The 24529-nt window shown below is 40.8% G+C and overlaps 1 protein-coding gene across 3 annotated transcripts in view; it reads right to left on the bottom strand.

Moving 5' to 3' along the window:
- LOC130304106 (transmembrane protease serine 11C-like) overlaps positions 1 to 24529 on the bottom strand; it is a 63532-nt gene that overhangs the window by 18506 nt on the left and 20497 nt on the right. The window contains exons 1-4 of one of the 3 annotated variants that reach the window (XM_056551904.1): positions 19714 to 19814; positions 8531 to 8655; positions 7173 to 7306; positions 6307 to 6374 (exon numbers count right to left, since the gene is read on the bottom strand). In XM_056551904.1, the coding sequence (XP_056407879.1) occupies positions 6307 to 6374; positions 7173 to 7306; positions 8531 to 8655; positions 19714 to 19769 (383 nt within the window). In that variant the 5' untranslated portion in view covers positions 19770 to 19814. Of the gene's footprint in view, positions 1 to 6306; positions 6375 to 7172; positions 7307 to 8530; positions 8656 to 9012; positions 9048 to 19713; positions 19815 to 24529 lie in introns of those variants that run through there. The other 2 variants (XM_056551905.1, XM_056551906.1) reach the window with 2 other exon arrangements.

The following is a 24529-nucleotide window of genomic DNA, read 5'->3' as shown; positions in this document are numbered from 1 at the left end:
CTGAAACTTTTTTGATTTGCATATATATAAAAGCAAGGTAGAGCCGCTCACCACTCCTACGTCCGCTGCGCCTCCTTGTGCTACGGACACCGGTACCGCCCCCGTTTCAACCAAGATCATAAGAAAGAAATGTCCGGCACTCAGGTGTTTGCAGGTAAAAGCTTGGTATGGCTTTATTCTCGACGGCCAACACAGAACAGGATCTGACGCGTTTCGCACTGAAGAGTGCTTAATTGTAGATTAAGCACTCTTCAGTAGTGTTGCTCGCGAATATTTGCAGTTCGAATTTTATTCGCGAATATCGCACATTCGCGAATTCGCGAATATAGCGCTATATATTCGTAATTACGAATATTCATTTTTATTTTTTTATTTTTTTCACAGTACACATCACAGTGATCATCCCTCTCTGCTTCCAGCTTATGTGGTGTAAGAAGGCTCTAATACTACTGTGCGAGACTGGTGTGCGAATATTCGCATATGCGAAACTTTGCATATGCTACTTTTCGCATATGTGAAACTTTGCATATGCGAATTTTCGCATGTGTTAATTTTTGTGTATACAAATTTTCGTATGTGTTAATTTTCGCATACGTGAATATTCGCATATGCGAAAATAAAACGGGACTATTACGAATATGCGAATATTCGTGAATATGACGAATATTCGTCCATATATTCGCGAATTCGAATATGGCCTATGCCGCTCAACACAAAACGTGCAAAACGCGTTAGATCCTGTCCTGTGCTGACCGTTGAGAATAAAGCCATACCAAGCTTTTACCTGCAAACACCTGAGTGCCGGACATTTCTTTCTTATGATATATATATATATATATATATATATATATATATATATATATGTTTTACTAGGAGCTCTATATAAATAAAAGAAATAAAAAAATGTATACCCATCTACCTCAATCCCCAGCAGCTCCCTACTCGATGACATTTGGGGCACCACACATTCACATTTTAGGTTTGGATGTCTCCTTAACGCTAGGTTATATGGTACTGCAGATTGTTGGGTTTATTGAACATTTGCTTTATTTGATCAAATATGCTCCAAATCTGACATACATAGAAATTATTTTTACAATATTCTTACAAATCAGACATGCTTTATTTTCCTATAGATGCTCTGACCTCTCAGATACATTTTTCAGTTTTTTTCAGGTAAGAAAGGTTAATTGAAGAGCTATGTGGGTCTTATGATCCACAAGCGGATAAGTGTTAAAGTAAATGGTTAATTGATATGGGTCTTTTATTATACCCCAATGGAAGAAAGCTTCATTTCAATATGACATTGCACTGATTACATGGTCACATAAGAATATCCATAAAAATTGCTATACTGGTGTCATTTAGTACCTTCTACCCTCTCTACATTTACTAGAACATCTAATAAATGCTGAAGATGTGATAACATTACACTAAGTGTTTTGGGAAAAATTTAGGAAAATTACTCTCCAGATTATGTCACTTATTCTCATCATTACATCATTCTTGTCACTACTAAATATTGATGCAGATAGGTATATAACTATACTGCACCTAATGTGGGGAACTATACTGCACCTGATGTGGGGAACTATACTGCCAACCTAATGTGGGGAACTATACTGCCAACCTAATGTGGGGAACTATACTGCCAACCTAATGTGGGGAACTATACTGCCAACCTAATGTGGGGAACTATACTGCCAACCTAATGTGGGGAACTATACTGCACCTAATGTGGGGAACTGTACTGCACCTAATGTGGGGAAACTATACTGCACCTGATGTGGGGGAACTATACTGAACCTGATGTGGGGGAACTATACTGCACCTAATGTGGGGGGAACTATACTGCTCCTAATGTGGGGGGAACTATACTGCTCCTAATGTGGGGGGAACTATACTGCACCTAATGTGGGAGAACTATACTGCATGTAATGTGGGGGAACTGTACTGCACCTGATGTGGAGGAACTATACTGCACCTAATGTGGGGGAACTATACTGCACCTAATGTGGGGGACTATACTGCACCTAATGTGGGGGAACTATACTGCACCTAATGTGGGGGAACTATACAGCACCTAATGTGGGGGAACTGTACTGCACCTAATGTGAGGGGAACTATACTGCACCTAATGTGGGGGGACTATACTGCACCTAATGTGGGGAACTATACTGCACCTAATGTGGGGGAACTATACTGCACCTAATGTGGGGGAACTATACTGCACCTAATGTGGGGGAACTATACTGCACCTAATTTGGGGGAACTGTACTGCACCTAATGTGGGGGGAATTAAACTGCACCTAATGTGGGGGAACTATATTGCACCTAATGCGGGGGAACTGTATTGCACCTAATGTGGGGGAACTGTACTGCACCTAATGTGGGGAAACTGTACTGCACCTAATGTGGGGGAACTGTACTGCACCTAATGTGGGGGAACTGTACTGCACCTAATGTGGGGGAACTGTACTGCACCTAATGTGGGGGAACTATACTGAACCTGATGTGGGGGAACTATACTGCACCTAATGTGGGGGGAACTATACTGCTCCTAATGTGGGGGGAACTATACTGCACCTAATGTGGGAGAACTATACTGCATGTAATGTGGGGGAACTGTACTGCACCTGATGTGGAGGAACTATACTGCACCTAATGTGGGGGAACTATACTGCACCTAATGTGGGGGACTATACTGCACCTAATGTGGGGGAACTATACTGCACCTAATGTGGGGGAACTATACAGCACCTAATGTGGGGGAACTGTACTGCACCTAATGTGAGGGGAACTATACTGCACCTAATGTGGGGGGACTATACTGCACCTAATGTGGGGAACTATACTGCACCTAATGTGGGGGAACTATACTGCACCTAATGTGGGGGAACTATACTGCACCTAATGTGGGGGAACTATACTGCACCTAATTTGGGGGAACTGTACTGCACCTAATGTGGGGGGAATTAAACTGCACCTAATGTGGGGGAACTATATTGCACCTAATGCGGGGGAACTGTATTGCACCTAATGTGGGGGAACTGTACTGCACCTAATGTGGGGAAACTGTACTGCACCTAATGTGGGGGAACTGTACTGCACCTAATGTGGGGGAACTGTACTGCACCTAATGTGGGGGAACTGTACTGCACCTAATGTGGGGGAACTGTACTGCACCTAATGTGGGGGAACTGTACTGCACCTAATGTGGGGGAACTATACTGCACCTAATGTGGGGGAACTGTACTGCACCTAATGCTGGGGAACTGTACTGCACCTAATGTGGGGGATCTATACTGCACCTAATGTGGGGGAACTGTACTGCACCTAATGTGAGGGAACTGTACTGCACCTAATGTGGGGGAACTGTACTGCACCTAATGTGGCGGAACTATACTGCATCTAATGTGGGGGAACTATACTGCACCTAATGTGGGGGAACTGTACTGAACCTAATGTGGGGAACTGTACTGCACCTAATGTGGGGGACTGTACTGCACCTAATGTGGGGGACTGTACTGCACCTAATGTGGGGGAACTATACTGCACCTAATGTGGGGGAACTACAACCTAATGCGAGGATTCTATACTGCAAACCTAATGTGGGGGCCCATCATAATGTAGTGCTCCATCTTCCAAGCAGCCTTAATCTGGCCCTGACGCTCCCTGTCTATGTTTTATGCTGCCCGCTTTTTAGGCAGCATGAAATCGCTGACAGGTTTCCATTAAAGAAAAAGTTTTTTTCCCGATTAGAGTCAGATACTGAAACATGTTCTTTTTTTCTAATCAGTTTCTATTTTCTGATTTAAACTTTTTTAATTTCCTTTTTGTATCCATTAATATGGATGCTGCCATTAGTGATATGCTTAGGATCCATAAATATAGACAACAATAGACAGGAGCTGTCCCATTCACATGAATTGAAGACGCTACTGAGCATTCTCTGTGAACCTTCCATAGGTCATTCTACAGGAAGGGGGATGCTGAGCTCTGTTGTGAATGGTGGTGGATCAAGTGCTATCTATATATAACGGTGTCACCTTTCAAATGAACCCTGTCTCTGTTCTCTGTTGAGATAAGTCAGAGAAAGTCCCAGCTTAGTTTTAGCCTTAGTGGCCAGAATAAAAATTGCACGCTTTGGCGATAATTTAAAAAAAATAGTGTATATATATATATATATATATATATTTTGTTTTTGTTTTTTATCTTTTTTTTTTTTCCCGCAAAATCCCCAAAAATGCTAAAATATGGTTAACATGAAAACTCTGATTACAACAGAGGGTACATTTTTATGACACATTCCCTTAAAGATTGGTTTCTAGAATATGCATTTCAAATTTACCTTTAGGCTAAGTTTCTACTTTTTTTTTTTTTTAAGCACCAATTCTGCCGCATGGCGTTTTTTGGGGCCAAAAAATGCTGCGGCCAAATGTTAGCCGTAAATCAACGAGAAATCGCAAAATTCTTTTTCCACTTGGCGTTTTTCAGTTTGCCATTTTTTTTTTTATCCTTTTGGTGTTTTTTCTCTCTTTTTTGGCGTTTTCCAAAATCGCATCATGTTGAGCCACTGGCGTTTTTTTCCCCTGAAATCATGGCATCTTTCTCCCATAGAAGTCTATGGGAGTAAAAAAACTTTGGTGTTTTTTCAGGCGGTTTTTATTCTCTTTTGGACTTTAGCGATCAAAAAAAGTGATGGAGATACCTTTTTTAATAAAATTTTGTAGGAAACCATTAAAAAAAAAATAATAAAAAAGATACAGTAGTGATGGAAAAAATTGTATCAGACGAAATTAATCTTTTTTATGAAATTTTTTTTATTAATTTTTAAACAGGGATCTTTTTATGTGTGCGGGCAGGGCGCTAAAAATATAGCCGACAATAAAAATGTAGTGTGTGTGTGTTTTTCACTTTTTTTTTTTTTTGTAGGTAGTACTACTACTCCCAGCATGGAACACACTGTTCCATGATGGGAGTAGTAGTACCTGTACTAATAGACAGATCGCACGTTGCGATCCTTCATTATAATTTATAGATGCGGTCAGCCGCTCTTCTATGGTCCCCTGCACTGCCGTATACATACACCTATTCATATTTCCAGCAGAGAGCTGGGATTGGCCAGATGGTTCCAGCCAATCACAGCTCTCTGTGGGAAATATGAATATGTTTATATAAACGTCAGTGCAGGGGGGACCATAGAAGAGCGGCCGGCCGCATCTATACATCATACAGGAGGATCACAGCGGGTGTCAGGAGTGACATCCGCTGTGATCTTTCCTTAACTGCAGGTACTACAGCTCCCAACATGGAGCACACTCTGGGAGCTGTAGTACCTGCATTAATAGACAGATCGCAACAGGTTTCAGAAGTTACACAAGCTGCGATCTGTCTATTAATACAGGTACTACATCTCCCATCATGGAGCAGAGTGTGCTCCATGTTGGAAGTAGTAGTACCTGCAGGTAAGAACAGATCACAGCGAGTATCACTACTGACACCCGCTGCGATCGTCCTGTCTATTGCAGAGATGTGGAGCGGCTCTATACAGCGCTCGCCTCTCTGCACTATACTCCGGCCGGCCACTCACTCATTCATATTTCCCTCTGAGAGCTGTGATTGGCTGCAACCATCCGGTCAATAACCAATCTGGGCGGAAAATATGAATGAGTTATGTTCTATTCCCATCACTGGCTGGAGTACAGAGCAGAGATGGGAGCGCTGTATAGAGCCGCTCCGCATATCTAATATATTATGGCCGATCACATATATGGACGATCTATTAGTACAGGTACTACTACTCCCATCATGGAACAGTCTGTAGTAGTACTACCTAAAAAATTTAAAAAATAGAGGGGGAAAAAATGAAACACACATTAAAAAATTAAGTAAACACATTCATTAAAAATTAATTAAAATTTAGTTATTAAAAATGCAAATTTTGTTAAATAAATTTTTTCCATCACTACTGCATCATTTTTTTTTTTTTTTGGTACCCAACAAATTTTGGGTACCAAAAAAAACTGCCAAGGTGCCAAAAATGCAATTTCCACACAAATGAAAAAACGCCAGAAAAAACGCCAGATGCAGGAAATTGCACTGCTGTTTTTCAGGCGTTTTTTCTTGTGTTTTTTTTCAAACCAAAAAAACGCAGGCCAAAAAACCAAGTTGAAACTTAGCCTAAGGCACTAAAATCATTTCCACTTTTTGTAATTTTGTATAAACACAACAGAAAAGAGCCAACAATCTATGATATATTTAGGTTGAGACGCTTTTTATCTGTAAAGATTTGTTATAGCTTACCTAAAGCTGACTACTTTGGACATATTATATTGAGTCTTCAGTTCTGAATTCTTAAATGTCTCTTTTAACTGTGACCATGAATAGAAAAAAAATGTTAACGCATTGATATAGAGTAAAACATTTAAAGGCGGTGAAATATTACAAAAACATGACTGTTTTTATTAGACAGCTTATACAGTGTTAAAGGGGTAATCCATGAAAACACATTTTTCTTCATATAAATTGGCTCCAGAAAGTTGAACAGATTTGTAAATTACTTCTAATAAAAAAATCTTAATCCTATCAGTACTTATCAGCTGCTGAAGGTGAGTTGTTCTTTTCGGTCTGACAACAGTGCTCTCTGCTGATACCTCTGTCAGTCTCAGGAACGTCCAGAGTAGGAGTAAATCCCCATAGCAAACTTATTCTGCTTTGGACAGTTCCTGAGATAGACAGAGGTGTCAGCAGAGAGCACTGTTGTCGGACAGAAAAGAAGAACTTACCTTGAGCAAATCTGTTCAACTTTCTGGAGCCAGTGGATATGAAAATTTTTTTTTTGCATGGAATACCCCTTTAACTTAGCCCCAGTTACTTGAATACAAAAGCAAGCCTACTGACAGGAGTAGAATAGTTCCTGGGGAAAAGCAGCCATGCTTTTCTGATCTATTACAAAGTTTTTGACAGTTTTAGAAATAGTATTGTGTCATAAAAAGACCTTTCCAAAACTACACACCATCCATCGGAGCTCAGCGTCAGAAAGCATCAAAGCAAACTGTGAAAAATCCCTAATGCTACTTGTAAAGTTGGTCCATTTTAGTAACACAAAGTCAAATATAATAGAAATATATATGAACTAACTTGTCAGTAACAAATGTTTGTATACTTACAATGCCTTCAGTTTCATCTGCCAGTTTTCTGAATTCAGAGCTGCTGCTGTCTCTGTAAACATCACTGTAGTTTATGTCAAGTATCCGGAGTGAACCTTTCAAGTAATGGGGATTGGGTCCAGAATTACGCTTGTCTGTTGAAGAAAATATGAATGAATTATGAATATCTATTCTAAAAAAATTGAGTGGATCAGTACAGGCTACATATCTTATTTTTATGGTGGAACTGCTGCTGGTACTGTAGTTTTACCATGTGTATAGAATAATGGAGTGTAATCTTACTATATCATTCAGTTGACTAACGTTGGCTGCATGTGTCTCCTAGTGAACCTAGTAATATTAATTCTAAAGGCAAAGGCAGGCCATGTAGGATTCAGTATATGATCCAGTATATTCAGGGGATGCAAAGAGGTACAGTACCCAGATACCTACTGGACAAAGAACTGTAACATGGTCAGTTTAAGGGAATGAGGCCAGCCACCAAGGACTCCAAGGCCACCAAGGAGTGCTGTAGTGCAGGGAAGAGGACGCATTGCTAAATAAGTGCTGCAGTCCCTTCATTCTCAAGATCTGCGGGGCCCAAGGTTGGATCCCCATCAATCATAAAGTGATGGGAAATGCCAGCGACAAGCCATCACTTTGTAGTATGGAAAAAGGGGTACTGCAATTAGAATTAACCTATCCTCTATCCACAGGAGACCCCGTTCATTTGAAATTAATGGAGCATGTGCCGTCTAGAGGTAGATAACACGCGCTCCTAACTAGTGATGAGCGGCATAGGCCTACTTTCCTATTGGTTGCTAGGGATGTTGCTAACCTCTGACAACTGTATTTGCATCCTTCTCATTGGCCCACAAGCTAAAAGAAGGCAGGGGGAGGGATCAGTGTCCTCTGGAAGTGCCAAGATTCACATAATTTTTGCATAAAATTTGCGTTCGCATATTCGCCTTCTTTGGACCACAAGCTGGAAGCAGGGAGGGATGATGACTTCTTATTTACACAGTACACATCATTGTGATGTGTACTGTGAAAAAAAAAAAGAATATTAGTCATAACGAATATAATTCCGATATTCTAAATATCTGCAAAATCGCAAAGTGCCGATATTCGCAAAAAAATTTGCTATTCGAATATTCACGCTAAACACTACTCCTAACTGAGCAGTCCTGTTCAGGAGAACAAGGAGTCCCCAGTGATCAGACCCCCCCCCCCCACCCACCGCGAAGAGCTACTTCTCCCCTTTCCAGTGGATACCGCAGTGCCATTGCTACCTGTCCCCAAACTTACTATATCTTATGCCTAGCAGGCCTAAATTGTAGCGAAAGTTTATGTCAGCTCTTATTCTCAATCTAACTTACCAAGGACCAGATGTATAACAATGGCGGCAACAATGGCTCCAACAATAATGAGGATGGCCACACCAATGACAGCTATTGTGATCTTGCGATGAGAAGACTTTGGTGGTACATCTGATTCAGGCATCCTAAAAAATATAATTTTGTGCTAAATATATGCATGCTCATATATTTCCAGCAATATTTTATGCTAATCATCATAAAACCTCTGATTGCTGCAAGTGAATGTGAATTTTTTATGGGCACTACTGTCATTTCAAACAACTTCCCATCAACATATTTGCAAATTACTTCATTTACTAAAAATGGCCCCTTTTGCCAGATCATGGCCACTAGGTGTCTCTCTACCCTACAATCTGTTGTCCACTCCTTGTTGTTAGGCTCAGTCTGTATCTAGTAACAGAGACACCAAGACTAAACACAAAAAGTGAGGGTTTGGCTTAACACGTGTTATGTGCTATGCGTTATGAGAGGATATAATGTACTTTTCTCGCCACTGTTTAGCAGCCATCCTAGTTTCTTTTTTCTTCTTCTGATGGCACCACTCTGTTGCTAGGGCAACCATCCCTGCTGACCTAAACTATCAGGAGCGGGGATGCTGGGCTAATCAAGCTTGGTGGTGGCATCCCATATTGCCTAACAGCGCCCACTTTAGAGGGGTACTCCGCTGAAAAAAAAAAACAATTTAAATCCACTGGTGCCAGAAAGTTAAACAGATTTGTAAATTACTTCAATATTAAAATCTTAATCCTTCCAGTACTCATCAGCTGTTGTATACTACAGGAGAAGTTCTTTTCTTCTTGAATTTCCTTTCTGTCTGACCACAAGTGCTCTCTGCTGACACCTCTGTCCATGTCAGGATATGTCTGGAGCAGGAGAGGTTTGCTATGGGGATTTGCTCCTACTTTGTACAGTTCCTAAAATGGACAGAGGTGTCAGCAGAGAGCACTGTGGTCAGACAGAAAGGAAATCCAAAAAGAAAAGAACTTCCTGTGGAGCAAATAGCAGCTGATAAGTATTGGAAGTAGAGATGAGCGAACTTACAGTAAATTCGATTCGTCACGAACTTCTCGGCTCGGCAGTTGATGACTTATCCTGCATAAATTAGTTCAGCTTTCAGGTGCTCCCATGGGCAGGAAAAGGTGGATACAGTCCTAGGAGAATCTTTCCTAGGACTGTATCCACCTTTTCCAGCCCACCGGAGCACCTGAAAGCTGAACTAATTTATGCAGGATAAGTCATCAACTGCCGAGCCGAGAAGTTCGTGACAAATCGAATTTACTGTAAGTTCACTCATCTCTAATTGGAAGGATTAAGATTTTTAAATAGAAGTAATTTACAAATCTGTTTAACTTTCTCGCACCAGTTGATTTAAAAATAAAATGTTTTCCAGTGGAGTACCCCTTTTAAACAGGCAGCTGTTGGCCACAGTCACCTATGATTTAGTTACCTTGCCTCACATGCATTCTTACCTTACTCTGTGGATTCCTAGATTGCTGACCTCCTATCTGTTTGTGACCTCACCTCTAACCGCTCATTCTGCCATCAATATTCCTTCATGGTTCTGACCCTGGCTTGTATTATGACTACTCTTTGTATCTGATTCCTGGGATAGGATATATGCATTTATATAGGATAGGGACTGTCAGTTGAGGGCCTCTATCTAGGGTCCAAGTAAGTAAGAACAGTGGGGCTGGAGGAGTTAAGGTATGCAATGCCCCCCCTATATTATAGAGGGAGTCTGAGAAAGCCTGGTCTGTGTACCTGCAAGCTGAACCAGTCTGCCTGCTGAAGATCATCCAAACTGTGCCTGAGGTAAGTCAATGCTTTCTTCTTGTCTCTCTCTACCCATTAAGCTCAGGGCAAATCTCCCTTGTGTAAATACCAGTGTACTTACTGCTGTATGTTCGCAGTGCTGAAGTGTACTCTCATCCTCCCTACCTTGGCTTCACAGAAAATAGCACTTCAATGCTTAGTGTAACATCTTCTTTGCTGTGCTGCTTTATGCTCACATAGCACCTTGAAGCTAGCACATGAGAAACCCCCTTCTCCCCTAACATGTTATCTATAGTCAGTACAGTTACAGTGTATAACATCTCCCAGCATAGTACTGGCCTGTTCAGTCCAGTACACTTAACCAGTACTGTGTCATGGCATAGCAGAGAGAAGAATGTGATGTGATTGGTCAGAGAAGTAAAGGGTAAGGAAATCCCAGCTCTGGTCCCACTCCCTGAAATAGAGAGGAATAGCTGTGCACTATGGAGGGAACTCGCAATAGCTCAATAACTCAGAATGTTTAGCCTGACATAATTATGCAGATTTTTAAAAATATTTTGAAATAACAGGTACATATATTTTTTATGTTTTATATTCGTACTTAAAGGGGTTATCCACCATAAGTTGATTTTAGTACGCACCTGGCAGACAGTAATGGGCATGCTTAGGAAAGATCTGCGCTTGTCTTGGGGCTAAATGACTATGTTGTGAGATTACCATAACACTGTGGCTAGCTTTTTGTGAACTTGTATTTCCTGTTTGACTTATGTTTTTTGACTACAAATCCCACAATGCCATTTTCCTCCCACTGTCCCACTCACACATCAGCCACCACACCCATTGAAACAAAAGACCTGTGGTTTTCAATCAGGGTGCCTACAGCTGTTGCATTCGTTGCAGATTGATCTCTCTCCCACCAAGCCATCCCTCCACCAATTGAAGCAGACAGGCTCCCTGTCATCAGCTGACTAGTGAGTCAGGTCTCGGCCGCATTGCAACCTGGGAAAAATCTGGGACAACAGTCATTTTGTATGCTGGTAAAAATAAATAGTGAGGGGAAAATCACAGAAGAATTGTGAGAAAACCGTCACACACAGGTACAGACACTATATTATGAACTACACTAACTTTACAGTCCCTGTAGCATAGTCAAATAAAAAAATTACTGGAATACCCCTTTAATGCTTAATGTTACTAAGAGAATAGTTTTAGTTTTTTTTGTTAAGCAAAATTAAAAGGAGTTGTTTGCTTAGTATATCAGAGCTTTATACTTTATTATTTGACTTAGTGCTTCACTAACAGCAATCAGAAGAAATTCAATAGGTGAGGACTTAAAAAACAAAGCATATTAGATGCTTCTTCAATTTACATTGCACAATGATGTATTTACAGTATATAAAAAAAACATTAATTTAAACCCTTAAAGACAAGGTTTTTTGTTTTTTTTTGCACTTTAGTTTTTTTCCATCTGGCCTTCTCATAGCCATAACACTCCATCTTCCACCTACAGACCCATATGAGGAATGTTATTTGCACCACCAATTGTACTTTGTAATGACATCACTCATTTAATCAAAAAAATATTATTCGTGGGGCAAAATTGAAAAATCAAAACAAAAACATTTGCAACTTTTGGGGGCTTCCGTTTTTACCCAGTGCACTTTTTGGTAAAAATATCTTTATTCTGTAGGTCAATATGATTAAAATAATACCCAAATTGTATAGGTTTTGTTTTATTTTACTGCTTTTAAAATTTTTTATTCTTTTTGTAGAAAATGAGTGTGCTTAAAATTATCCTCTTCTGACCCCTATAATTTTTTTTTTCCGTAAATGAGGATGTATGAGGTCTCATTTTTAGCACCATGATCTGTAAGTTTTTATCAGTACCATTTTTATTGTGATTGGACTTTTTGATCTCTTTTTATTCATTTTGTGACCAAAAATATGCAAATTTTGGACCTCTTAAATAGGAACATGGGGTTACTAAATCACATTATTACCTTTTTTTTTTTTTTTTTTACAATTTTTTAATCTCCAGCATTGATCAGTGTTATCGGTTCTCCATTGCTCCAGCCTGCCATGGTTTCCTGGAGCATATGAGTGCCGATCGGATGGCGAGGAGAAGAAAATGGACCTCCAGCTGTCGTCTCAGCTGATCGGGACACCACTGAGTTAGCCGGGATAAGGTTCTGCCCATTTTAGATGCCGCAATCAAATTTGATTGCAGCGTCTAAAGGGTTAATGCCAGACACCGTCCCGATCGGCAATGTCCAGCATTAGCTGCGGTTGCCAGTTGCTGATAACAACTGGGACTCATCGGGTATGAGGCACACTCAGCTCCTGAGGGCGCTTCATACAACCGGAGCCGCAATGGACATATCATAGGAGAGGGCTTAGAGCAGCTAATGCTTGGCTGTATCGCTAGAGGTATAACCAGTAGAAGAAGGGAGATTGTAATATCACTGTATAAAGCTGTAGTGGGTTCACATTTGGAATACTCTGTCTAGTGCTGGAGACCTCACCTATAAAGACATATTGATAAAATAGAACAGGATGAAAGAGAGACTACAAGTGTGGCAGACCAGATGGACCAGGTGGTCTTTTTCTGTCAACAATCTTCTATGTTTCTAAACACTTATTGTATACCATAACATATATACAGGGCTGCCATCGAAATTTTGGGGCCCCTTACACAGCTCAAGACCTGAGGTCCCCCCCTGTGGCCCCCCGACTCTGCCCATATGCCCATGGCTCCGCCCCTAGACCTACATTAATAGATTAATGCTATATTTAAATAGTTTGGACATTTACGAACGATATGTATATGTTTACATAATTTTATTTCAAAAAGGGGAAAAGGGGGTGATTCTAACTTTTATTAGGGAAGGGGCTTATTCACAGTATATGGGTGCAACTATTAACAGAGGGGCCTACCCAAACTATATGAGGGCTCCATATAGTTTGGGTAGGCCCCTCTGTTAATAGTTGCCCCCTTATAGTTGTTGTAGGCCCGGGGGCCTACAACTATAATGGGGAAACTATTTGCAAAGAGGGCCTACAACAACTATGTGGGCACAACTTGCCCCTATATAGTTTGTTGTAGCCCCTCTATGCTGCTAATTGTTGCCCCCCCCCATATAGCTTTAGGCCTCAGCCCTTGGCCCCTAGGCAGCAGCCCCAGCTGCCTGCCAGAGCAGCTCCCCCCCCCCCCCCCCCCCAAAGTCATGTTATATCTAAAAAAAATTACAGTAACCTCCAGTCCTCAGGGTAGGCTGAGGCTCCTCTTCCTTTCATGTCGCCGACTCTGCTCTCCTTCTCGGTAGCCAGCCTAGCAGTAGTAGGCCCCACGCAGCAGCAGGGCAACTCTCCTCTGCTCTGCCATAGCATTACTGTGTAGTGTCAGGGGCCGGGCCGGCGCGCTGCATCAAAGTGGGGAATACGTGCCTGCGCAACGTTCATCGCGCAAGTAGTACCTCCCGCCAGCCACAAGCTGATTTAAAGACACAGCGGCTGCCATCTCCGGAGGTATGTGAAGCGTGCTGTGGCTTCAGTGTCAGTGTGTGTGTGTGTGTGTGTGTGTGTCGGGCCCCCCTAATCTTTGTTTTTGTCCGGGCCCCTGACTGCAGGCCCGCCATTCATGCCCTGATGGCGGCCCTGCATATATACACCATTAAACAATAGTAGCTCAGCACCAAGGTCCAGCTCTATTCAACAATAGAGGAATAATAATTTGCATGGACGTATATATATTGCTTTTCTAAAGATACATTGCCGAATAAACAATTTACATAAATTAACACCCTACAGAAGAAAGATGTGCCAGGTAAGCTAAATACTGATGGGCGTGGTGTGAGAAATTGAAAAAAATATATGTCACTATTTCTAAATATAATTCATAGTATAGTATGTTATTACAGGATGATAGAGAACAGAATAAGACCACAGATAATAGCAGTATTCGATTCTAATAGGGAGAACAGTAACTCATTTATCTGTTATCATTAAGATAAAATGTAAAGGGTTAAATGACCGGGTAGAACAATGTATAAAATTGTAACAACATTTACTTAAGGTACTAACTTGCCAGCAGTACCTTGGAACAAGTGAATCACCAGGCAGGATTTACAAGGAGTGGTTGATATGGATCTGATACAAGTTTTGCCTGCGTTGTGTACAACTGTTATTATGTACAAATGTAAGAGCAGATAGGGGCATGGCTAGGGAGGCCAAAAACTACAACTAATACGTAATAAATTGGATTTGATATAACAAGATCAGCTGATTTTTGTCAGGTTGTTTTATCAGGTTGTGTGCCGGATTCTGGCAAATTGCGGCAGAAATTCTGTCTGCGCTGGAATTTGCCCCAGAATTCTGTCTGTGCCAGAAATGAAAAACCCGACCAACTCTCCATTTTACTGAGAACCTGTAAAAGGGGCGTGTCTGTCGAGGAAAGGGGCGTGTTCACAGAAAAGGGGCGTGTTCCCGAAATTTTCACAAAAACCCAACATATTTACTAAGATTTCCACAGAGAATGTGGTGGATTTGAGCTGAGGAAAACCAGACAGATCAGAGCATGTGTAAAAAAAAAAGCAAAGTGTAGGGAAACCTTAGTAAATACCGTGGAAAATAAATTGTAGGGAATTAAAACCCACAAAGAAACCTACACTCCACTCTTAGTAAATGGGGGCCAATGTGTGTGTGTGTGTGTGTGTTCCAGCATCACTTCTAAGTGGCTAAAGATATTAAAGGGGTATTCCAGGAATTATTTTTATTTGACTATGCTACAAGGCTGTAAAGTTAGTGTAGTTCATAATATAGTGTCTGTACCTGTGTGTGACTGTTTTCTCACAATTCTTCTGTGATTTTCACCCCACTAGTTATTTTTACCAGCATACAAAATGACTGTTGTCTCAGATTTTTCCCAGCTTGCAATGTGGCCGAGACCTGACTCACTAGTCAGCTGATGGCAGGGAGCCTGTCTGCTTCAATGGGTGGAGGGATTGCTTGGTAGGAGAGGGATCAATCTGCAACTAATGCGACAGCTGTAGGCACCCTGATTGAAAACCACAGGTCTTTTGTTTCAATGGGTGGGGTGGCTGATGTGTGGGAGGGAGGAAAATGGAATTGTGGGATTTGCATTAAAAAAAAAGAAAAGTCCAACAGGAAATACAGTTCACAAAAAGCTAGCCACAGCGTTATGGTAATCTCACAACATAGCCATTTAGCCCCAAGACAAGGGCAGATCCTTCCTAAGCATGTCCATTACTGTCTGCCAGGTACGTACTAAAATCACCTTATGGTGGATAACCCCTTTAATATGAAACTTGGTACACATGTTACTTATATGTCAACAACAAACATAGAATAGGTAATTTAACCCTAACCTACCCTCATTTGCGAGCGTCTGAGTTTTTTGTTTAAAGTCCAATGCAAATCAATGGGAAATGTATGTTTCAGCATAACTTCCGTATGGCTGGAGATATTTCCATAATACTTGGTCACACGTTACTTATATGTCCACAAAAAATATAGGATAGTTCATTTAACCTTAACCTACCCTTATTGCGATTGGGTCACAGCTTTTGTTTAAAGTCCAATGCAAATCTATGGGAAATGTATGTTCTAGCATAACTTCCGTACGGCTAGAGATATTTCGATAATACCTGGTCGCATGTTACTTATATGTCAAATAAAAATATATAATAGTTAAAGTAACCCCTAACCTACTCCCATATGTAAAGGATGGGGTTTTCATTTCAAGTCCCATGCAAGTATATAGGACTTCTGGTGCCATAATCCACAATCCACAATGAATGCAGCAGTCCGGCTGGCAAGCCACACCCTCCACACATTCCATGCCCCATCTTACAAAGACACGCCCACCCTTTAAGCCACACCCCTTTTAAATACAGTTCATAGGATGGGATGTGAGGTCAGGATATGGGGACAGGATATGAGGACAGAATATGAGGTCGGGATATTAGGACGGGATATGAGGTCGGAATATGAGGAAGGGATTTGGGGGTCAGGATATTAGGATGGGATATGAGGTATGAATATGAGGAGTGGATTTGGGGTCGAGATATGAGGTGGGCATATGGGGTCAGAATTTAAGGACAGGATATGAGGACAAAAGCTTCTTCCTTTGTTGCTTTTTTCCTCCCCAACTAGGATAAGGTAGGAAAAACGGGGTAGTGCCGGGTACTCAGCTAGTATATTGATAAATCTTCCCCAGTATAAAACAATTGCAAACAATTAGGGTGCTTTAACCAATCATTTACCTCGGTTTTCTGATCTTAATACGTGAATTACCATATTTCATAGCAGCTTGTTTGGTTTACAACTATTAGAGTATCCCCTAGGAACCATATTTCTTTAGGCAATTGCTAACATATAGTCCATAAAAATCTGATGTTCATGTGGGCTTCCAAATCCTGTGCACAATGCTCTCGGTGTAGTATAATATTCACAGCTGATTTTGCGGTTTCCCGATTTTTGAGGTAAGACATGTTTAGCACATGACGATTACGTAACACCTACTATATGTGTCCAGACTTGTCTGTTACTATAAAAATAAAATTAGATTTAATCAAATCATATGCATTACCCTGTGTTGGTTGTGAATGGGATGTACACTAACAGTTGCTCAGTACCTGGAGTGAGACAGGTATCTCATTCCAGGTAGTGCATCATTTTATGGTTGAAAAGCATTTTATATTTGATCCCAAATCAGAGCAAATGCATCTATTACATAAAACTCCCTGACATTAAAAGAATGTATAGTTGTACTATGAATATAAGATTAGATGATTATCAGCTTCTACTAATGTGCTATATGCATTGCATGAATTTTTGACCTGCTTTGCTAGCATCCCAAAATAGTTTCAATAGAATGCACTCATTTTAGCATGGACATTTACTATACACTGAACTAGAATACCACATCTGAAGGGCTTTCAGCTTCTAAACAGTAACCAAACTTCCACAGAAGATGGAACTAACATTCACAATGGGCCTCATGTACTTTTATTCCCCTATTTCTCCATTTTCATGTACAATTTTTATTCACTTTTCCATCATATGCATGAATAGGGTTTCACATGTTTAGTGCCTCAAAAAAGTGCCAAAGTTTTAAAGGGATTATCCACCATAAGGTGACTTTAGTACTTAACTGCCAGACAGTAATAGCCATGCTTAGGAAGGATCTGTGCTTGTATTGGAGCTAAACGGCTATGTTCTGTGTGAACCATAACGCCGTGACTATATTTTTGTGAACTGTCTATTTCCTGTTGAAGTTTGTTTCCATAAACTACAAATCCCATAGTTCCTTCTTTGAAAGTGTGAGGTCACTTTTCTCCCTCCCACACATCAGCCACCCCACCCATTGAAACACACCTGTGATCTTTTCCATGCAACAGACCAGTGTTTTCTAACCAGGGTGCTTCCAGCTGTTGCAAAAAGACATCTCCCTCCCACTCAGCTGTCGCTCCACCCATTGAAGCAAAGACAGACTCCCTCTGAACACATGACTAGTGATGTAATGTTTTGGGCCACACTACAACCTGTTAAAGTTGTACCTGTAAAAGTGCTGCTAAAAATAAACATTGGGCCAAAAATTATGAACTACACTAACTTTACAGCCCCTGTAGCATAGTCAAATAGAAAAAACCTGAAATATCCCTTTAACCTCTCTGTTGAAAGTCAATAATCACAGCCTGAAAAGATGACAAAAACTGGGTAAAAAAATTCATAAATGACTCAAATTATGATAAAATCAAAAACTACACCCAGATTTTTGCAAAATAAGCAGAAATTGACAGATTAGTCAGAAAAATATGTAATCTTTGGCGCTTGTTTTGCACACTCCATTAATAGAGTAAAATGCCATTCCCCTTGCTTTTGTCAGCAAAATATAAATAGAAACACAGTAGTACATGAGCCCCAGTATGTTAGATAAACAAGTTTAACTTCATATAGTTATAATATGAAAGAGATAGACTTGTCTCATACTCCCTATATAGACATATGGGCATTATACAGTACAGCAATTAACCACTTAGGACCCACTTTTTTTTAACTCACCGATTAGTCATTGATTTGAATGGATAGCAGCTGATATTACATTTTTGCATGTCATTAATGGGGTGGATTTGCTACATGACGCCATACATTTACGTCATTGAGGAGTGCATGGTGTGGACAAAAGGAAGAGGCAATACAATCATTGGATCTGACTAGGAAATGATTACAGCCCTGGGCCTAAGAAACATCCCCATCCCATGTCTAATAATAGGGTCTGATAGGTGTACCCTAACAGATGCCAGTACATTGTACAGCCAACAACCTACTGTCTTATAAACATATAACAGTTCATCACATTTGTAATAAATAGTTAAGAGTAAAAGTACAAAAATGTGAAAATAATAAAAACAAAATGATGAACCAAATTATATAACAAAAGATACATAAATAGGATATATAACATTTTTGAATCAAGAACAAATGTACATGACTGTGAAGGTAGTGACCGGCGGCAGTGTCCTGTGCGGAGCATACAGGGATGGGATTGGGGACCTTCTGCCTGCTACTCTGGAGCGGCAGTACTATCATTATATATATATATATATATTCTTTTCTTTATCCTACCATTTCCTGTGCCAGAATAGTTTTGTAAAAAGGCTGCAAACCAATGGCTTGGTATGTAAGGGAAATAGTTTGCTATTTTGCTAGTAATTGTCCCCATCAGAAGAGATCTTGGGTACCATGTTGTGGAAGCATACATGGAACACTAAAGGCATGCATGTATGCAGAACTAAGATTTAATATTAAGGAAACAAACCTTAAAAGTGCAGTGAGAGCGATGAGTTAAATACATTTTATATGTTAAAATACAAGGAGCCCTACAAAATACAGCATACATCATAACTGTACAGTGTGACATAAGAACAGGAATTTGGATTGATTTTTACTTGAACTAACGTGTTATATCATTATGCACATTAAAGGGGTTATCTAGGAATAGAAAAACAGAGCTAATTTCTTTCAAAACCAGCTCCACGTCTGTCTCCAGGTTGTGTGTGATATTCCAACTGGGCTCCATTCACTTCAATGGAACTGAGCAGCAGAATGGTACCAAACCTAGAGACGGAGAACAGTTATTGAAAGAAATGAGCTGTTTTTCTATTCCTGGATAACCCCTTTAAAGGTATATAGTGGAAACTAGGTACATAGCGCACTACACTAATAATAACAATAACAGACAGTACGGCATATAAAGTCATTTTATACCTTTAAGTCAAGTATAAAAAGGTTATATATGTAAGTAGTGAAGTCTATACAGATCAGTTCATATGGGTTGTTTCCAATCCTCTGTTCTCTATTATTGCTTTGGTAGATAATGGACTATTTACCTGAGAGAGTATGTTCTTCTTTGTTCTTCCTTTGTAATCTTCTCTGTAATGATCATGCCGCTATGAATCCTTCATTGCTATAAGAAAGTTCCTTAACTATTCTGAGCCCAAGGGTTGGACAATCCTTAAGTAAGCAAACAAAAATGTGCTTAGCCTAAAACTTGTCTGACTGGTCCTATTCCGCAGGAAACTAATAATATGAGATAGGGTGCCAGACGGAAGGTACTATAGGAGTAATAATGAGTAAGTTAAAACCTACTTCCTCAATTGCATTGGTTTCCACAGAAGAAACCGGTTGAGGGGTGTGTTAGGAGACATGGTAATGAAATGTGCATCCAAGTAGCTGGCAAATTATTAACTTTAGTTCATAGGGATCAAGTGTTATTTCTGATGAAGGATTATTTTTAGAGGTGAACAAGCTTTTTGTACTTTGAAGGCAACATTTTTTAATACATAACAGGTACTGTGGAAGTAAAAGGAGTTTTACACTTTGTATAAGATTTTGGTTGTAAAGGTTTCCTGTTGACCTTTATTGATCAGCTAGAATCCAGAGGCATCCTAATAGCAAATGTTTAATTCCCCTACAATACCAACAAAGGGCCCATTTAAATCAATAGTCTGTCTATGTTATGTCCTCCAGAGAAAAAAGACCCTATTTGTTGTCTCTTTCCACGCTTCCCTGAACTGTTTTTAAAGGGGTGCTCCAGCCCTAAGACATCTTATCCCCGATCCCCTATCCAGCAGTCTTCATATTATCATCACAGACAGTTTTACAGTGAAGGGTAAGACCAGTATATAGATAACACAATCTACCACCATTTAGAATAGCTAAAGCTCAGATGTCAGCCTCCTCCTTCTTGAAGACCTCTGTACAGGTCCCCAATGCTTCCTTAGTGGTTCAGCTCCAGACTATTGTTGTCTATGTCCACAAGGCTTTCTGGAAAGCATATCTCTAAATGCTGTTAATGGGGTACTCTGAACCTAAGACATCTTATCCCCTATCCAAAGGACTGTCGCCACTGGGGACCCCCACAATCTTTCATGCAGCACCCGCTATCATCAGCCTCCAGAGCGAACATCGCTCCGGGTCTGATGAATCACGATCACGGGGCCGGAGTATCGCGACGTCATGTCTCCGCCCCCGTGTAACATCACGTGCCACCCCCTCAATGCAAGCCTGTGGGAGGGGGCGTGATAGCCGCCACGCCCCCTCCCATAGGCTTGCATCGTGATTCATCAGACCCGGAGCGATGTGAGGCTTATGATAGTAGGGTGCTGCATGAAAGATTGTGGGGGTCCCCAGTGGCGAGAGTCCCGCGATCAGGCATCTTATCCCCTATCCTTTGGATAGGGGATAAGATGTCTTAGGTTCAGAGTACCCCATTAACAGCATTTAGAGATATGCTTTCCAGAAAGCCTTGTGGACATAGACAACAATAGTCTGGAGCTGAACCACTAAGGAAGCATTGGGGACCTGTACAGAGGTCTTCAAGAAGGAGGAGGCTGACATCTGAGCTTTAGCTATTCTAAATGGTGGTAGATTCTGTGTTATCTATATACTGATCTTACCCTTCAATGTAAAACTGTCTGTGATGATAATATGAAGACTGCTGGAAAGTAATCTCTACAGAATTAGAAGGGTGCGTTTATATCATTTATATATTAGAGTGCATTTATACCATGCTTCCTTGTGTTGAACAATGTCACAGGTAGAGGAGCAGACAGGAAATAAATAAAGCAGCTGCTGCAGATTTACTGACTGTAAAGCAATAGTCTGCAGTGTACTGAAATGTTCTGCAAAATCCATGGCTCCATTAAACTAAAATATTATTTGTGGGGGGGGGGGGGACACAGGACTGAAAACAGCAATATAACAGTGCAGTGTACTTTATGATAAAACAGACAGTGTGAACATTACAGTAATATAAATAAAAAATTTTATCACTGCATTTTTATAGCTCACTAATAAAAAACATAACAGTCTATCAATCTTTACCAGTGTAAATATCTACCAAAACTGCAAACACATATGGAAAACACCCAACTAGGCAAAGGCAAAGTACACCGAAAGAGATTTATCTAAAACATCAGAATCAGAATCCAATAATGATGTGCGTGAGAGTACGCCTACTAAAAAAGTATTATGTTTTATTTGCAGTGTTGTTGCAGTACCGTCATACTGCCATGTCTTTACCTTGATTTTCTGAATTCCTGTGAAAAGCAACATAGCAAATTGCAGTTAACCACAGCATTTTAACCATAATTTAGCAGCAAAAACGCATGCAATACTGTGACAGTAGCGCAAAGGACCAATGGCAAACATGCCTCCTGTTTAATATAAGCCAAACCAAATAGTAAGTTCAGACCTCATTCAAAAATAAATAAAGTTAAAAAAAATACATATAGTAGTGTTTGCTGTCAGGTTTAAAAATGCAATACATAACCTTGGGGGGAAAAACATTTATTTAAAAAAATATATATATTTTTTTTACAATTTTACAACATCCCAAAATGTAGTGTAAACTTTGCCCCAGAATTTTCATGAAAACACTAGTATGAGCCTTTGCAGGTGCACAGAGGTTTCAGCCGTCAGGAGCCAGCTCTCGCGGAGGGAGCCAGCACTCGCTCTGGTAAGTCAAGCTGCGCGCGCGTCCAGGATGTCAGAGCCGCATGTGCTGATGACCTCTGTTTTTCTGGCAGCAGTCCAGGCGGTTATGTAGGAAGCATAGGCATGGCGGCCATTGCAAAACCACGCCTATCCAACTGTTGCTGACTGTCATCCAAACATGATTTTCAGACGGATAAAGCAGCCAAAGGTATGGCTGCATTACATGTGTTTACAACAGTGAGCTCATGTGGGTAGTCTGAGTGGTAAAACACTGGTGACAGTTGTGTTTTAAAGGGGTACTCCCCTGGAAAACATTTGTTTTTAAAGCAACTGTTGCCAGAAAGTTAAACAGATTTGTAATTTGTCACTTCTATTTAAAAATCTTAATCCTTCCAGTACTTTTCAGCTACTGTATGCTACAGAGGAAGTTCTTTTCTTTTTGAATTTCTTTTCTGTCTGACCAGAATGCTCTCTGGCCATGACTAAGAGCAACAGCTGGAAACGCGTCTGCGTTTACTCCTGATTTTAGAGTGTGAACCCCCTTTTTAAATGTGAATGATTAAAAGTTAAGTTTTTGGATTTCTGCTTTTCACCAGGAGCTGGATTTTTTTCCCTTAATTTTTTCTTCACTGTCTACAGGGAGTGGCGGCTCCCTGAATCCGTGCTCCAGGACTTATATTTCGGAGGTGTGCTATCTATGAAGAGTGGGTGAGCTGATCTACTTTTGCTTTTTACTATTTGTCAAAGTGCTCTCTGCTGACACCTCTGTCCATTTTAGGAACTGTCTGGAGCAGGAGAGGTTTGTTATTGGGATTTGCTCCTGCTCTGGACAGTTCCTGAAATGGACAGAGGAGTAAGCAGAGAGCACTGTGGTCAGACAGAAAGGAAATTCAAAAAGAAAAGAATTTTCTCTGAGACATACAGCAGCTGATAAGTACTGGAAGGGTTAAGATTTTTAAATACAAGCAATTTACAAATCTGTTAAACTTTCTGACACCAGTTGATTAAAAAAAGAAATGTTTTCCAGTGGAGTAACCCTTTAAGCTTCAATCTACCATGATTCACTTTTTTCACAACTAAAATCCAAATGGGGGAGGGAGGAGTTGTTTCAGGACATGGCCCTTAACCACACAACCTAACAGCACAATTTAGTTGGCAAAAAATAAGCCATTTGCAGATTACATTGTTAGTGAAAAAATGTGGACATTGCAGATATGTCAGTGAAAATCGTATCATGACTGTAATTATATGTTATCCCGGATCACTGAGTCATGACCAGTATCTCTGCATAGTTATGTAGAACATACTCTGGGCACATGGGTTCATGTCTCAACCATTTACACACATATATCCATGTGCTTCTGGATAAATAACAGGAAGTATAAATGTATGATACAGAATAATATTATGCACGAGATAATCCAGATCATGTACATGAGATTTGCACTCTCATTTGTACTCTGGATTTGGATAAACAGTGTTTACAGGTGTACACGTGCAATATTTTCCTGGTAAACACCTTTTTTCCAGGAAGTGTGTAGACATCTTAAAAAAACTACTGTATATATTCGAGTATGAGCCGACCCGAATATAAGCCGAGGCCCCTAATTTCACCCCAAAAACCCAGGAAAAGTTATTGACTCGACTATAAGCCTAGGGTGGGAAATACATCATCCCCCCGTCATCATCCCCCCCCCCCCCCGCTCCGGCCCCAGACTAGTGACGTTGCCTTGACGACGACGCACAGGGACGTTCATGCGCGTCCCTGTGCGTCGTCGTCAAGGCAACGTCACTAGTTCGGGCCCGGAGCGCGGAGAAGAGGCCCCCCCCCCTGTGAAAATGGACAGCCCGGAACGACTAACCCTCCCCACCAGACGGTCCCCGCAGCATAGATGGCCCGGACCAGCTCTTCCTTTCTTCCCACCGAGGGGAGGTGTGTAGAAAACTAAAGGGAGTGTCTGGATGATGACGAAGGCCGCAGTGGTCTTCAACCTGCGGACCTCCAGAGGTTTCAAGACTAAAACTCCCAGCATGCCTGGACAGCCGATGGCTGTTCGGGCATGCTGGGAGTTGTAGTTTTGCAACCTCTGGAGGTCCGCAGGTTGAAGACCACTGAGAAGGGATTGACAGGTGGAGAGTTCACTCGAGTATAAGCCGAGGGGGGCGTTTTTAGCATGAAAAATCGTGCTGAAAAACTCGGCTTATACT

Source organism: Hyla sarda, chromosome 1 (assembly GCF_029499605.1).
Source record: "Hyla sarda isolate aHylSar1 chromosome 1, aHylSar1.hap1, whole genome shotgun sequence".
Taxonomy (NCBI): domain Eukaryota; kingdom Metazoa; phylum Chordata; class Amphibia; order Anura; family Hylidae; genus Hyla; species Hyla sarda.
This window is presented reverse-complemented; position numbering and strand designations above follow the sequence as displayed.